The following is a 16,043-nucleotide window of genomic DNA, read 5'->3' on the forward strand; positions in this document are numbered from 1 at the left end:
AAGTCATATGTTTGTGTTTTTGTTTTGATGTTTTCCGTTTTCGGTTTTCGTTCGACGCTGCGACAGCGAAGTGAGCTGAGCTGGCCTAGTCTTTTGTGCTGTTGAGTGGTATTTGGTGCGGTATCGGCAAAACTTTCTAGTTTCTACCTCTTTTTCGGTCTCAAATTTGTTATTTATAATTTAAACGAACTATTCTAGAAAAGTGCGTCTATATCTAGTAACACAGTTACTCTACTGTTAAACAGAAATAAAATATTTGTAAAATTGTTAACATCCGAACAGTCGGCTCGACGACCACGGAAAATTCTAGAATCTGATAGAGGTTATTCTCGGAAGGGTTGTTAAAACGCAGTTATTGTTTTCGGTGTTGAATGTTTTAGTAGCCTAATTCACTTATTGAAATATATAATTGCACGGTAAATATCTTTATGGAAGATTTACACAAGAAAAAATGGGAAGATCTGAATTTGTCACGGGATGAATTAAAAAACATTGGTGAGGCTCTTCAGAAAGAAGAATTCAGGAACCTTTTGATTGAATACGCAAAAGAGATAAATGATCCAGACAATAGAAAACAATATGAACAAGAAATCACTCAACTTGAGAATGAACGAGGTGTTGATGTCAAGTTCATCCATCCCTCATCTGGGTATGTGGTAAAAACTAGTGTAAATGGAGAAACTAAAGCCTTTATTAACATTTGCTCAAATGACAATGTGGGAGAGCCTTCTTCGACCCCAGGGTTTGATGGAGGACATCGAGGGCTTAAGTGGTCCATTCCTTACTGCATGGCTCCACCTAGAGAAGATTTGGATAAGAAAAACAATTCCTGCTTGGTCTATGATGTAGTTTTTCATTCTAATACATTGCATCTTGCTAAGAACAATGAGGCATTTAAGAATCTAGTCAATAATACTGCTCTTGATGCAGTGGAAGATAGTTTTCATGTTTCTCTTGACAAGGTCAATTTGAAATTTCCAAAGATGGCTTTTAAAGGAGCTAAGCATGCTACTGTAATTCGAAAGAAAATTGCAAACTTTCAACCGAGTGATTGTTCAGAAATACTAAACTATCCATACCCCCCTCCTAAAGAAGGCGAATCCTCAAAAATGATGCCTTCAAAAAACACAAAGATTGAAGAAAAGAAAACTAAAGATGTTAGCAGAACTATCCTGCCCGATTATACAATTCCGAAATATAGTATCAAACACCGCAACAGAATAGATATGCAACATTACACAAATGATCCACTTACAAAAATGTCTATGACCATTCCAGACGAGCTCATTGTAGAGATAGATTTACCACTTTTAAAGAACTGTAGTGATTCCTCAATTGATGTTACTGAGAAAACTCTGATTCTTCAGAGTGAAAGTCCTGCTAAATATAAACTTCAGTTGAATCTACCCTATGAAGTTGACAGCAATAAAGGTAATGCCAAATTTGACACTGTTAAAAGAGTGTTGATTGTGACTTTGCCTGTGATAAAAACTAAAGCTAAACTCAACTCTTTGTTGGAACGTGAAGACAGTGGTGTTGAAAGTGACATCAACAATGGAAGGAATAGCGGTGTATCCAGCAGTGATGATGATGCTTTGGACAATGATCATTCTACTATTAGTAGCAAACAACTGACTGAATCTCCAAATGAAACCATAACGCATGAGAATAACAAATCCCCACAAAGATTTCTCAAACCAAATATTCACTATATCATTCCAAACTTTGAATGTCACCTTGTAAAAGACACTCTTTCTTTCAACATTCAGATACCAAATGTAAACCCTGAATCTATTGCATATTGTTTCTTAAGTAAATACCCTGGATTTCATTTAACTTTCATATCGATTGGCAATAGTTTTTTCCCTGTTAACTATGCAATGTATGTTCGATTGCCTACCCCAATAGAAAGTGAATCGTTTCACGTTGAAGTTTGGGATAACAATGTAATTGCTCAAGTCAAAATCACTGCCTCTTTTGATGTACAAACGTTTAAATATTATGTAGGCACTGATGAAAAGGATGCCAAGACACACTCATTGAACGATGATCTAAAGCAGGTAATACCTTTTTTAATGTTATTGACATGTAATTCACTTACTTGTGTAGGCTAGGCCCTAGCTTAAATTTTTTTAATGCCAAGTCAGTAAACAGTTTTATTGTTAGCCAAAGTTAAAGAGGGTTACATCTAGACCTCTTATCAGTCAATTTGTTAAAAATGTTGGCCGTATTATTCTAGTAGGTACTGTCAACCATGGGCCAAGTTTTTTTGTCTATATTTTTGCCATTCCCGTGTTTGCGAGTTGCTGTACTTCTATTCATGAAGTCTTCTTTAATAAAGTAGGTAGTAGACAGCAGTCAAACTAGTACAGCACACTGAAATCTCAAATTGATTTGTTTGGGTATTGAAAAGCTATACACTAGCCTATAACCCTAACCTTATCTACCATCTATGGCCGTGATTGATATTATTTGTGGCATTTAACAAGTAAATCATATTATGGAAAGTCTTTGTATATTTCTTGTCCATTTGGTAATTTTGTCTCAACAATAATGTTACTTAATTACTGTAGGCCTAGGTAAGTTATAAAAACCATATAGGCCTAATAGGCCACGGTCAATCTAGGTAAAAAACCATGGAAACCCGGAAATGCGAGATATAAAGCTGAATTTTGGCACAGATGTTCTTTATGATATCCTTGACCATATCCTAAAAGTCCCCTACCGTCCCCTGTGTGCTTCTTCCGGTATAAAGAAAAAAGGGGGAGGGGCGAATATTACTTAAACCACGCTTACAAGCGCAATGCTTGAGAACGGTAAGATATACAGATATACAAAAAACTGATTTAGATGCAGTAAAATGTGTACACAATAAAGTATACATAACTTAAAGGCAATCGTCGGATTAGTAGTGATGCCGGATGCCGGCACGGTGCGATGCCAGGGGTCGCAGTTTGGCAGAGGCAGTCATCGCTCACAGGTTTCAACGTCAACGTGAACGGCGCGTCGTGCATGCACCCTTGAACATGTCTACTGCACCCTGCAACGAGACCTTCTCTGGAGGAACAACTTCCCACGGGGTAGCAGATTTTTATCCGCCTGGAATTTTACCCCCTGGGCAAACATGACGTTACAAACCAGGGGGTAAAATTCCGGCCGCGAACTTTTGAGTTTCGCTACATCAGCTCGATGGATTAAACGCAGAATTAAACATATATTTTCACGGTTGTGAATTTAATCAGAACACATCAAATTATAAAAGCCTAGAGTGTACGGCCCGGATTTTTACCCCCCGGATTTTTACCCCCAGAATTTTAACCCCCGGATTTTTACCCCCGGAATTTTACCCCCTGGCCAGATTTATAAATTAGTGAGAATGGTTTAATTATCTTCATTCTGTTTTAATTTAATAGTAGGCCTAAACATTTTATTATTAAGTAGCCTATCTTAATTTATTTGTAACATCAACTAATCAAACAGGTTTTTGATTTTAATTTTGAGATTCGAGTATCAGGATTCGATCTTTGAAGCCAACTGTTTATTAATATGACGTAAACAAACATCAGAATGGTAATTGATTCGAAGATTTCTTTAACGATTTATCATACAACCGTGGTAAAACAATGTTTTTCGTTTGTATTGTAACAATAACAAAATATGCCTTATTGTTTCTTTACGAAGAAATGTTCACCCAATTATCATTTAAATGAGCTACTCAGTTTAATTTACATAGGTACTTATTAACCAACAGTTGGCCCCAAACGCAAATCCCGAACATTAAAATTTAACAGCGAATTCTGTTTACTTAGTTGAGATTACAAAATAAATAAATAAAGATAGGCTACTAAATAATGAAATGTTTACAATTAATTAAAAACAGAAAAAAGAAAATCAATCATTCAATTCCTAAAATTGGCTAGGGGGTGAAACTCCGGGGGGTAAAAATCCGGTGACCCCTCCCCACCACCGCGCAGTGATGAACACTTCCGAATCGTACAGAGCATAGCTGAACCGTCACTGTTGCTGTCAAAACGCCCGGGTTATTTCCTCATAATAGGTCAAACATTAAATTGTTATGTTCCAGTTTCCAAGGTGAAGGAAATTGTTGGAAACAATGGGAAAACCCCATTTTTACCCCATAAACCCCCGTTCCCATTGTCCGGTCAAAAAACACTGTTTACCTTCCCCGTAGCAGCAAACCTAAGCACTCGCTTATTTATGGAAATATTTTAGTAAATATGTAATCAGACAAGTTGAAATTCGCTTCATCTGCAGGTTTGCTGAGGCGGGGGTATTTTATATTATCAGCAAGTTTGGTTGGTTGTGTTAGGTGATGATATTTTAATTTTATAATTAATAATTGTAAAATTAGTCTTATAATAAAAATAAAATAATTTTTCTTAATTCGACGTGAGGGCCTCTCGCGGCTCGCACAATGCCTGACTCCTTCGCAGAAGGGGTTTGCATCGACTTCTGACCAGGCGCTTTAGACACACTAGTCTCGGCGCGCAGTGTCACATTTTGATGTTGACAGTTGATATTTTGATATTTTTTAAATAATTTAAAAACTCGGACAAATGAAAACTCGGACAGTTGATTTAACGAAATATTATTATTTAAACCATACTCGGACAGTTGAAAACTCGGACACTTGATATTTCGATATTTTAAAAAATAATTTAATAAACTCGGACAAATGAAAACTTGGACAGTTGATTTATCTAATTATTATTAGTTATTTATCAAAACTCGGACAAATGATAACTCGGACAACTGATTTTTCAAATATTTTGTAATTTTTAACAAACTCGGACAGTTAAAAACTCGGACAAATGATGTGATCCCACGAAAACCATTGATAAAGTAAATTAAGGACATTGCAACTTTGTATGAAAATACCCCCGCCGCAGCGAACCTGCAGACTAAGTGAATTTCCATTTGCCCGATTGGATTTTTAATTAAATCTATTTAAATAACATTATGCCTAACAAGTACGTAGGTTTGCAGCTACAGGGAGGGTAATGATGTGCATTTTTTAGTAAAATATCAATAGCTTAGTATAATTTAAGTTGATTTGCCAAGTTTGATGAAAATATATCCGTAAACAAGCAAACTACAACAGCTAACTTATTCTCCTTAAGAATAACATGGTAATTTTAAATTTATAATTTTTTGAATTTTCTTCGTAACCAATAACCTTACAAAAACACTTTAATATACTAAAATATTTGATTATTTAAGCTTTTTAAAATGGTTTAGAGAGAAATTAGAAATGTTTGTGTTTTGAGGGTCAAAAATTAAAAAATTCAATTTTTACCCCATAAAACCCCCTGTAAACACCCGTTTCCATGGTCCGATCATGCTGATTTGCCAACTCATTTAAGATTATCCCATCTTAAACCTTCAAGCCAAATTTAATCAAAATCGGACCAAAATTACTCAAGCTATCGCGTTCACGGATACGTTTAAATAAGTCGCGCCCCCTCCCCCCCTTTATTTCGTTAAAATGGGGGAAGCACACAGGGTACGGGCGGGGACTTTTAGGGTGTGATTTTACATACCATAACGGACATCTGTGCAAAAAATTAGCTTTATATCTCGCATTTCCGGGTAAAAACCTAGATTGACTGGGCTATAACTTATTTGTTGCATTCTATAACAATCATCAGCATGGAATTGTTTTTACAATTTCAAAATCGAGACCTTTTCCTATAGTAGTTAATTAAAACTTATGGTACCTAACATTTTTTAGCACTTGGCTGCGGTCAGTGAAGAGAAAATATCAACTCCTGATATTCCAGTTGTTCGAGAAACTGAGAAGAGGAATCTCCCAGACATTCAGGAGGTTAGCCAACATAAACATTTAACAGTTTAAATTGACTTAGAAAAAACCTTTGATCAGTGATGGCTTGTAGCCTTACTCAAGTTTTAGATTTTTAATATACAAGAAAACAGTTATACTTGCTGATTTAACATCGTTGAGCCATTGAAACCAGTAGGGTAGAGTTTTCCGTCACCAACTATGTTCCTGGAGGGGGTTGACTCATCTCCCTGGTTTTTAAGGCAGCTGGAAACTGTTATATGCTGACAAGACTCTCAACGAACAGTCTGGACAGCATCTGGTAGAGGCGTTGTCCATGTCTTTTATGCAGCCTGCCAGTCAGAATCACTTGCTTAACCATAGTTAGATTACGGATTTGTTCCCTAAGTTCTTTTGGAGGCTCATTGGTTCTTGAAGCCCTTTTGTTTACACATGACCAACGTCGAATGTCATGACTTTGAGAAAGGTTGACTACATCAACATTACCGGTAGGCCTACTGTTTCTTTCTGTCCTACCCTTCTAGGCCTACTCTGGTTTCCAAAAAACCAGTCAAAGCCTAGAAAATATTTCATTATTATTTTAAAGTTGTTTTTATTTTATTTATTTATTTTTTCTTAATTAAGTTTACTTTCATCCAAAGACTACTTACTACTAAAGAAGTGGTTTTTACTTGGACATTCATTGAATTGGATTATTTCACCAAGAACGTTGTTTGCTGTGCATAACCAAATCCAAAATTTCATGTGACTTCTTTACATGCTCAGCCAGATCACGCCCATGCTAGTCAGCACAAAATATATTAACATCATTAGTAGATTTTGTAGTGTTGTAGTGTTTGTAGTGTTACTTATTCTTCCTCAAACCAGTAGGGGCGCTTCATCAGAAATTGCAATAAGTACCTACTCTATGGCAATTGCTCAAATTAATTTTTGAATTGGGAGAAGTTGCATACCTAGTTTATTCAGACTTACTTTGGAGTGCAAGGTTACATTTAGGTAATAATCACTCAATAGGTGGTTTTTGTTAATAAAAAAAATGTTTATTGGCCAATCTAAATTTAAGTTGCTAAAATTTATAAAATAACATCTTTAATGTTTGTTTAGGAACAGAATGGATATAGGATAGAAAGTTTGCAGAGCAAAAGTGGGAATAAGGAAAAGAAGTTGATAAAAGAGATAAGAGACTTGTCAATATCTGAGAGTGGAGCATCCAGTTTTGATGAAAGCAGTTCTTCACCAACCCACCAGAAACCCACCAAATCTCGTACAGTTTCAGAATCTCACAATGGGGAAGTAAGTAGGCCATTTTTTTTTTTACTTTAGGCCTAGATTGTACGGTAGTTATTCAAAATTAAATACAGATTCAACGTCAACTGATTGTACTTCTGTCGCCACGATTATTCTTCTACTGTATAAACTTATAGGCCTAATTTGAATACTAATGTAATTTAGAGGTTTAGTCTCATGCTTGTAAAATAGACATTTGTCTGAAAAATTCAAATAAATATATCTTAATCTTACAAAAAGAGTTTTGGTAGCCAAGTGGTTGTTTTGCTCGCCTTCAAATCGAAAGATTGCTGGTTTTATTCTAAGTGAGTTCGATCCTGGTCCCAGATGCCACCTAACTTGTCAGTTATAATGATTCTATATCTATCAATTTTTTGATGTTCTAGATAGTAACAAGACCACAGGGCTTTTACCGCCCCCTTAGAAAAAAGATTAAAATAGCCAATTTCATGGATTAACTATTATAAATAGGCCTATTAACCATTCCCGGACGGGTGACGGATATATCCGCCTCAGTCTTTGGCGATAAGGACGGGTGGCGGATATATCCGCTTATGGTTTTTGAAGTTCCTCTTCAGACAGACTGGTAGGTGCTTGAGCAGTAACCAGATGTTTCACGGTACCAAGGCGCCACTTTCTGTGCTGTTTGGTATTTTTATAATTGTTATCATATGTTGCATATTTGATGTTTGTTTTGAATGTATTGTTGTTTTGAGCTTGTTGATATACTTTTGGGATCTTGCCTAATAAAGTATCTATGTTTAACTGTGGTGTGAGTTTTACCTTTCACTTCACTTTCATGCTCTCTTCATTGCTGCGCTCACAACCGCACTCCCCCCTCTCTCCCGCGCCTACTCCTCTCCAGCGCCACCCCCTCTCCCGCGCACCACCAACCTCTCCTATGCTCCCCCCTCGACGTTTCGTGCTCAACACTACGTTGTCTTTATTTATTGTTTACATATTGTTCTTTATTTATTGCCTAACGTTGACAAAAAACCTTTTTCAATAAACATTGTTTTCTATTGGTTTTTTTTAGATATACATAAGTTTGTAGTAAGGACTGTGGTAATAGGTTTATAGAAATACAATATAGGGTGTAATGGAAATGTGAATAAAGCTAGAAAAACAATTGATTGTTTGCCAACAGGATAAAAAATTGTGAAAAGTTTGAATTACAAATTGAGATGTTTTAACCCCATAACTGAAACAAACCAGTTCAGGAGAATCTAGGGTTAACGAATGACACAGCCTCTTCCCCCTCTTCTAATAGAAGGATGTGGCAATGCCCCAATCCCGACCACTCAACCAGCTGTAGCACTATCTCATTTGGAGCTTCTGTGTAATTCTAATGCTTACACATTTTTTTATCATTGTAGTTATTGAGGGTGCCTCACAAATTAAAGCAAATCAGAATTTGCATGGACCTTATCAGAATTAACATACATAGAAATTGTATAGGTGTGATTGTCAATGTACAAACTTTACATTTTGTTTTTACAGTAGACTCCCTCTTATCCGGGCACCTTTTACCCGAACATCGGTTTAACTGGACTACACTCGGCGAAAATGGCATCTCGTTAACCAGACAATTTTTATCAGCACATTGGTTTAACCAGACTTGATCGGCAGGAAGTGGGCAGAACTGAAACGACTGTTCTCGTGGGAAAGATTTGAGACCAGTAATCACGTGTCTACAATGCTCTCCTAAATTTAAGTCGAATATCACAGTAAACAGTCCGTTTTAACGAGTTTTTGGGGACGTCGGTTTAACCGGAATATCCGTTATCCGGACTGGCCTCGGTCCCGAGGAGTCCAGATAAGAGGGTGTCTACTGTACATGCATGGGTGTAACGTAGCCATAGCGTAACAATAATGATAAGTGGAGTTAATTGCAAGATTGTTGGACACGGCCATGTATTAAAGGACATTGCCAGTGGTGTGCTAGTATTGTATTTCAACAAAATAGGCCTAACAAAAGTAGTAATTTAGTAACCTGTATAATTTGAAATAGTTGTTCTCGATTGTGCAATATATCTGATCAATCATGGCTAAAGATGGAAATCATCACAAATATTTTTTTCTTTATTGCAGCGGCGTAAATGTCGAGGAATCTTGAAGATAGGCCGAAGTTTGTCAGAGTCAAGTGCAGATGACTATGCTTTTTGGAATGATGAAAATGGAGAAAAACCCAAGAAAACTGTTCGCTTTAGTGATGCGATACAGACTCAAACATTCAGGTAATTCTTAGTCATAGTCATAATATAATTAAAGTTATAAATCATAGTTATAATTTAATTTTAATTCTGTTATGGTCAAATATGTATGTTTATGGGATTTAGTAAGGAAACCATATACTTTTAGGAGAATTTTTCATATAGGGAACACCATTACCATACAACTGGGGATCGTTGACCAGATGTCTGAATTGATCTTGTCAGATAACATTTACTTTTAAAAATGAATTAAACTCATGTTTACAATATTTACTCTCCATGGTGGCCGAATTCATACTCAAAAGTTCGTTGCAGTGGTAAAGTATTCATGTATTTCAAAACACACTGTAGACTATGGCCATATCCTCCTAAAACCCGTTGGGTGACTTTCTACAGCCAGTTATAACGTCTAGAACTGTGTACAAAACGTCCCATTTCCCCATTTAACTATTTGTCATGAATAAGTAGACATTTTTAAAACTAACCATATCCTCCTAAAAGCTGTTGACTGACTTTCTAAAGCCATTATTAATGGCTATATCTGTCCAACTGTCCAAAAACCTGTTATTTGCCATTTCACCTGTCATTTGTCTTTGTCATGAGCAAGTACTAAGTAGACATTTAAAAAATCAAACTATGACGAACTTGTGTTCATGAATTTCAAAACATAGGCCTACTGTAGACTACGAAGCCATATCTCCTAAAAGCCGTTTGGTGACGTTATAAAGCCATTTCTAACGGCTAGAACTCTGCCCAATTGTACTAAAAACTTCCATTTCACCTGTTATATGTCATGCAAGCAAGTAGACAAGTTTTTTAACCTTATGTTTTTCTCCATTTCATAGATCTGTCATAAAATGTCTAGTATCAAATTCAGTAATAACGTTGACTATATAAACTTTAACACTAGTGTTTATATAGTCAATCTGGTGCTACCCCTGATTGCTGATTGATGCCTGTGTAAAGTTAGTGGCCAGCAGACAATTTGACAACTAATGAGCGACCACCTAACTATGGAAAACCAGGAAATCAGGTGTTTCCCTGTCCTCGCTCGCGTGCTTAGCGCTCGCCTTTGCCCTAGCATGTCAACAGCTGACTGCTGTAAAAATTGAATGATGCGTAAAACTTTCCATAGTGTAATATTGTTTTATTCGTTGTGCTATTGCCCACAAAGTTTATCTTTACGGAACTTAATAATACTCCTGCCATCGCTTATTAAGTTTAATAAAAACTACATTGATGTCTGTTTTATAACATTGCGTTTTTTAAGGATGAAATGTACGTTTAAATTTATTTTTCCAGGGTCCAAGGGGGGGGGGGGCTTTAGCCCTTGTAGCGCTCCCCCCCTTGGAACCGCCACTGATTGCACATTTGTGTTTAGTGATCAATAAAGGATCTGAATCTGAGCTTTTGTAGTTTGTTTCCTTATGGATATGTTTTGATTAAATTTGGCAATATTATTCATTTTATACTAAGTTTTAACCTTGATTATTTTACTATTATTTATTCGAAAGGAAATAAATTTAACTTCTAGTTTAAGGAAATATTTGAGTGAAAAGCCAATCTGAATAGTGGAAATTCACTTAATATGCAGGTTTGCTGCGGCGGCCCGTTATTTTATACTACACTCTTGAGATCAATTTTGTATTTGTATTAGAGTGTTAGAGCTATTGTAATGGTTTTTCAACTTTCATAATAATCTTGTAATTAGTAGCCGCATGGTTGAAAATCTTGGACTTTCTTTAGATTTGATTTAGTACTACTCAAATTTATGAGTAATGGTAGAAGTCAAAGTTTATTCCAAACTCTTTAGATTTGATTTAGTACTACTCAAATTTATGAGTAATGGTAGAAGTCAAAGTTTATTCCAAACTTTGAGATTCAACTTGCAAGCCAGATTTTGTTGAAAGGCAAGCTAGTATCAGTAGATAATTCATCAGGGTGTCCACATTCTGGAAAGTCAGGGATAGTAATGGAAAGTCGTCAATTTCAATTTATACAGTTGTCTTAGTTTACTAGCTGTGTGCCCGTTCTACGCACGGGGATCTTATAGTAGTCAGTTGAAACCTTCTTATATTAAGATTAAGAACAGCAGTTAGTTTGCATATTTGCAGATATGCTGGCAAAACTATTATAAATAAACCTTCGCAAATACAGTATCTGACAGTTCAAGCCAAAATAAATGCTTCGCAATTAAATGTCACCCGGATCGTTATGGTTCATATGTCCAATGATTAAACTAAAAAATGTTTTATAAATCCATGAAGCGTAGCCCTAAAGTAGGCCTATAATTGAAAGTTACTTTCCACATCGGTTAACTTAAACGTATTTAAAGTACTACCTCAACCTCACCATTTAACACTTTATTCCGGTTGACATTTTCAGTATCAAAGGTGCTCTTGTCCATTCCGTGAAACACTGAAAAATAAGGACATTAATGCGTTACCAACAGACATACACACAACAATCCAAAAAAGGCCACGAACTATTGATACATAAACAATATAAAGGCGTAAACAATTCATGATGCCCAACAAATGTTTTACTCAAATACGTTATCATTTTCTTAGCATACCGGGTAAGCTAAGATTTGGAATCCAGACAGAAAAAGCAAAACTTATACAGAGTTAAGACATCACTTAAATTGAATACGGACGGCTCTAATAAATAAGGTGCAACACCAACGATAACTAATTTGTAAACTACAGTGATGTGTTGGTACCTACGTAAAAATGATTCTAGCAGCTACCAACGGTTCTAAGGAAAAGAACCAGTACCTACGTAAGAACCTACCTAAGAACTATAGTACATCCGACCAATTAAATACATTAATATCTAGTCCCGAGGTTATTGATCTCTTGCTTTTGGATTTTCTCGTAAAAAGTTATAGCGTAAACTTATCGGTGTCAGTTTGAAAAAAAAAAACCTTACCCAAACAACTTTTTGTTATTTAATAGATTACGCATTCTCTAAACAATGATTAGTATATCTATTAACATTAGAAGGAAATGTGACGGAAATCACACAATGTTGGGGTTTTGGTCATTTGTAATTATATTTCTTAAGTAGGTAGGCCATGTATTCTATGGAAAAGTACCGGTATCAAGGATCGTCGTCAAAAAGGTTGTTATGAATAAATATGTAGGCTTACGTACCCAAGATATGAGCTATGGGCCTATTGGCTGTATGGTCCAGCGATTGCATCACACGGTGAGTAAAAACAGAAAGTGACACATTGGAAAAGCGAGTTTAGCACTTCCTCTGTTAAACCTCTGTTACAATCACCCACTGCAGTTGTGATTTTTTACTTTACACTTTACACAACCGCCATTGAAGCGCCGTCAATGAGTGGAAACCTTTTTTGTAAGCTATTGGCGACGATCATTTCAGTGTCCAGCCCTATACAACACTGATTCAAGGTCTTCTTTCTGGTTGTCAAAACTCAAGAAACATTTTATACTCAAAGAATTTCTGGTTCCGATTTGGACGATGTCTAGTTATTTAATTTCATTTACGGTTACACTATTAGACTATATTATTGCACTTGTGATTAATTAAATCCGTTATGTAAGAAAAACGTTTTTAATCTCACTTGGTTGGGATTTGCTTTCAAAACGTGATTCGAAATGGTTGCGGTATTTGTAAACATATCATTGACAGCTAAAAAAAATAATCTTGATCCGAACAGCTGTTCGTTATTTCATAGACGATTATGTGATAAAAAAAATTGAACGAAAATTTGACAAAAATCGCACAAAACTGCATTTTTGAACGTCCGTAATTTTATTTACAAAGTAGTGAGGCTATATTTAAATCACTAAAGACACTCTCGCCAATCCAGTGAATACATTAAAATGACTTGGATCTTGATAGGTACTCTGGTTTTCACGGAGAAGATTGCGTAAAATGCCATCTTGAGTGTTACAGACAAAGGGAAAGACAGACAGACAGACAGAAATAGAGATAAGACTCGTTTCTGCTTCTTTAATGTATAAAACGTAAAAATAACCTAAAAGTATATAATTCTGAGCAAAGTACAGACAAAACTCTAATTTTATTTATATAGATGGGTTTTGAGTTTGTATTAGTTCATTGTTGTACCTATTGTACTCCATTGTTATCTGTTATTACATATTTCAATATTTTCTGTGAAATATATAACTTGTCTAGGCAGTATTATTCGTGTGTATACGGTATATTATAATTTTTGAGTTCAGTTCGTGAGTCATGGAAATCAATGGTTAATGGTCATGGATAGTCATGAAAAGTCAGGGAAATTAAAGACAAAATTTCTGTGGACACCCTGTTCATTTACGTCCTATATCCTTCCATAGCATGACACATCATAGTACGTTGAACTACAAAATAATTGTGTAATGTATAGTAACTAGCATTATATTTGAACATTTACCCAACACACATATTTCTATTAAATAACTTCTTGATCAGCATTGTACGTGTTATTAAATTTATGGAAAGTAAATAAAAGAAACGTCTAATAACACTTAAAACATATATTTACGCTTATACTGTTACTCACAAGACGGTAAATATACAAAAACGATGGTAAGTGGTGATCGATTTCGATTGGACACTCCAATCATCATCAGACCCAATAGGCGAATGACAAGAATCTTGAATGGCGTCCCTACTTATACCCTATTGGCTACCGGAAGCACCGGCCAATACATTTTTATAAGTACAACTGGAATCAAAATGTATTTGTTCATTAATCAACTTATTTCTATCTTTACATTTTTCCTTATAAATATACAATTCTTCCCAAGCATTCATTACATATCCTTTCTTACAATTCTTTAAAATATCTAGACTATCCTCCATTTTTCCTAGTGAGTGCCCATTTTGTAACAGGTGTTGTGCGACATTTGATCTTTCCGGTTTGTTGTTCCTCCACGCAGATATGTGGTTTTTGAAGCGGTTTACGAAGTTCACAGTCTGTCCAATGTAGAAGCTATCACAATCGTTACAATTGATTTTATAGATGCCCGAAGTGTCAAATTTGTTACAATCTTCTATTTTTGGATGCAGTATTTTACTCATGGTGTTCTGAGTCCTGTAGGCTATTGAAACTCCGTATTTCTTGAATCTGTTAGCAGTCCTTTGTGTTGTAGTCCCCGTGTAGCTAAATGTGATATATCTGGTGCTTTCCTCTTTTATCTCTTCTAATGTTGTTCTGCTGTGTAGTGTATTCTGTCTATCGATTTTTCTCCTCGTCTTCCTTGCGATGTCCTCTATCGTCTTGGTTCGAAATCCATTCACTTGGGCGATCTTCTTAATGGTGTCCAGTTCTTTTTTCCTATTGGCTTGTGTGTGTGCCAACACACATAAATAAATTTACATAAATTTATGAAAGTGGGTCTGATGATGATTGGAGTGTCCAATCGAAATCGATCACCACTTACCATCGTTTTTGTATATTTACCGTCTTGTGAGTAACAGTATAAGCGTAAATATATGTTTTAAGTGTTATAAGACGTTTCTTTTATTTACTTTCTGTATATTTCTATCGTAACTCACTTTATCTATTATCAAGTTTTCAATTACAAATTTATTGGTATCTGTATATCTGCCAGTTTAAAAAAGTCAAGTAATCCGAAGGTAGGATTGTGCGAGCCTGGTTGAAACTAGTTCGGCTCAGCAACCCCACTGTTAAATTATAGGCCTATAGCAATGTTAATTGGACGTTTCATCTTAGCTTGAAATTTAGATTTGAACATTATGGCACTGGCTTTTTCCCTTTGGTATACTATAATTAAAGGTTTTATTAAAGGCTTTTTTATAACTATATATCTATAACACATATACACAAGTAACAATCCTGATAGTAATCTTCCTTATTGAAATGTTCTACTTTTATTTATCAAACTATATTTATTGCAGAATGAACTCCAGTATCCTTGGACAGAGAAAAAAGAATCAGCGAAAAACAAGAAATAAAAAGCGAGCGATGGAAAGAAGACTTAGTGAAAGTGGAGGAGAATCGGAGGGAGAAAGTGATATGTCTGTGATAAATAACATCTGGTTGAAAGAGCCAGAGTCCAGCGATGTGTCGGAAGTGTCGGATATCTCAGAGTCGGCAGAATCAGACGACGGACAAAAAGAGGATCCGAAGCAGTTTTTGCCGTGCAGCAGCAAACGTAATCACAAGAGAAGGGGCAAAAAGTCTGCTCGAAAGAGCGCAGCCACTGCCAAATTTCATTATTCAGAAAATTAGTTGCGGATAATCAGTAGGGTGATCAATGTGGTTTTTGTAGTTTATTTTGGTGTTCCAATCATTGTTCTAACTTTGGGTTTTGTAATTTGTGTCCTAATTTCTATTTTGGTTTAGATAGTGAACTGCATCACTGCACCTTGCTTTCAACACAACCAGTACCTGTTTCGATGTTTTTGATAGTGAATAGATACTTATTGCAATTTTACAAGTACGAATTTATATGGATTGATTGTTTATACCTATAAATAAAAGGTTCTATTGAATTGTTTTTGCATTTCTAGTTAATTGTTTAAAAATAATTATTGTGTAATCAATATCACTGCCGTTTTAAACTTATAACACTCCATTATGTAACATTTATAAATTTCAGATATTTTGTTTTCACTTAACTTTTCTCAGGAGTATGTGCAATTAGTTTGAGCCGAGCCTACTTTTTCCAGAATTCTCGAGTCCAAATGTAATAAGTCAAACTTTAAAGGAGTTGATG

General features: G+C 35.6%; 1 protein-coding gene across 1 annotated transcript; it reads left to right on the forward strand.

Annotated features, from left to right (window-relative positions):
* The first annotated feature begins 68 nt into the window (after nt 1–68).
* On the forward strand, nt 69–15,819 carry LOC128989760 (protein kintoun-like). Its single transcript, XM_054411797.1, has 5 exons — nt 69–2,060; nt 5,753–5,845; nt 6,926–7,114; nt 9,200–9,345; nt 15,223–15,819. Exons 1-5 carry the CDS (start codon nt 429–431, stop codon nt 15,554–15,556), a joined length of 2,394 nt encoding a protein of 797 aa, XP_054267772.1. The 5' UTR covers nt 69–428; the 3' UTR covers nt 15,557–15,819.
* The last annotated feature ends 224 nt before the right edge of the window (nt 15,820–16,043 follow it).

Source organism: Macrosteles quadrilineatus, unplaced genomic scaffold (genome assembly GCF_028750875.1).
Source record: "Macrosteles quadrilineatus isolate MER2022 unplaced genomic scaffold, UCM_ALF_1.0 Scaffold_3__2_contigs__length_128488019, whole genome shotgun sequence".
Taxonomy (NCBI): Eukaryota; Metazoa; Arthropoda; class Insecta; order Hemiptera; family Cicadellidae; genus Macrosteles; species Macrosteles quadrilineatus.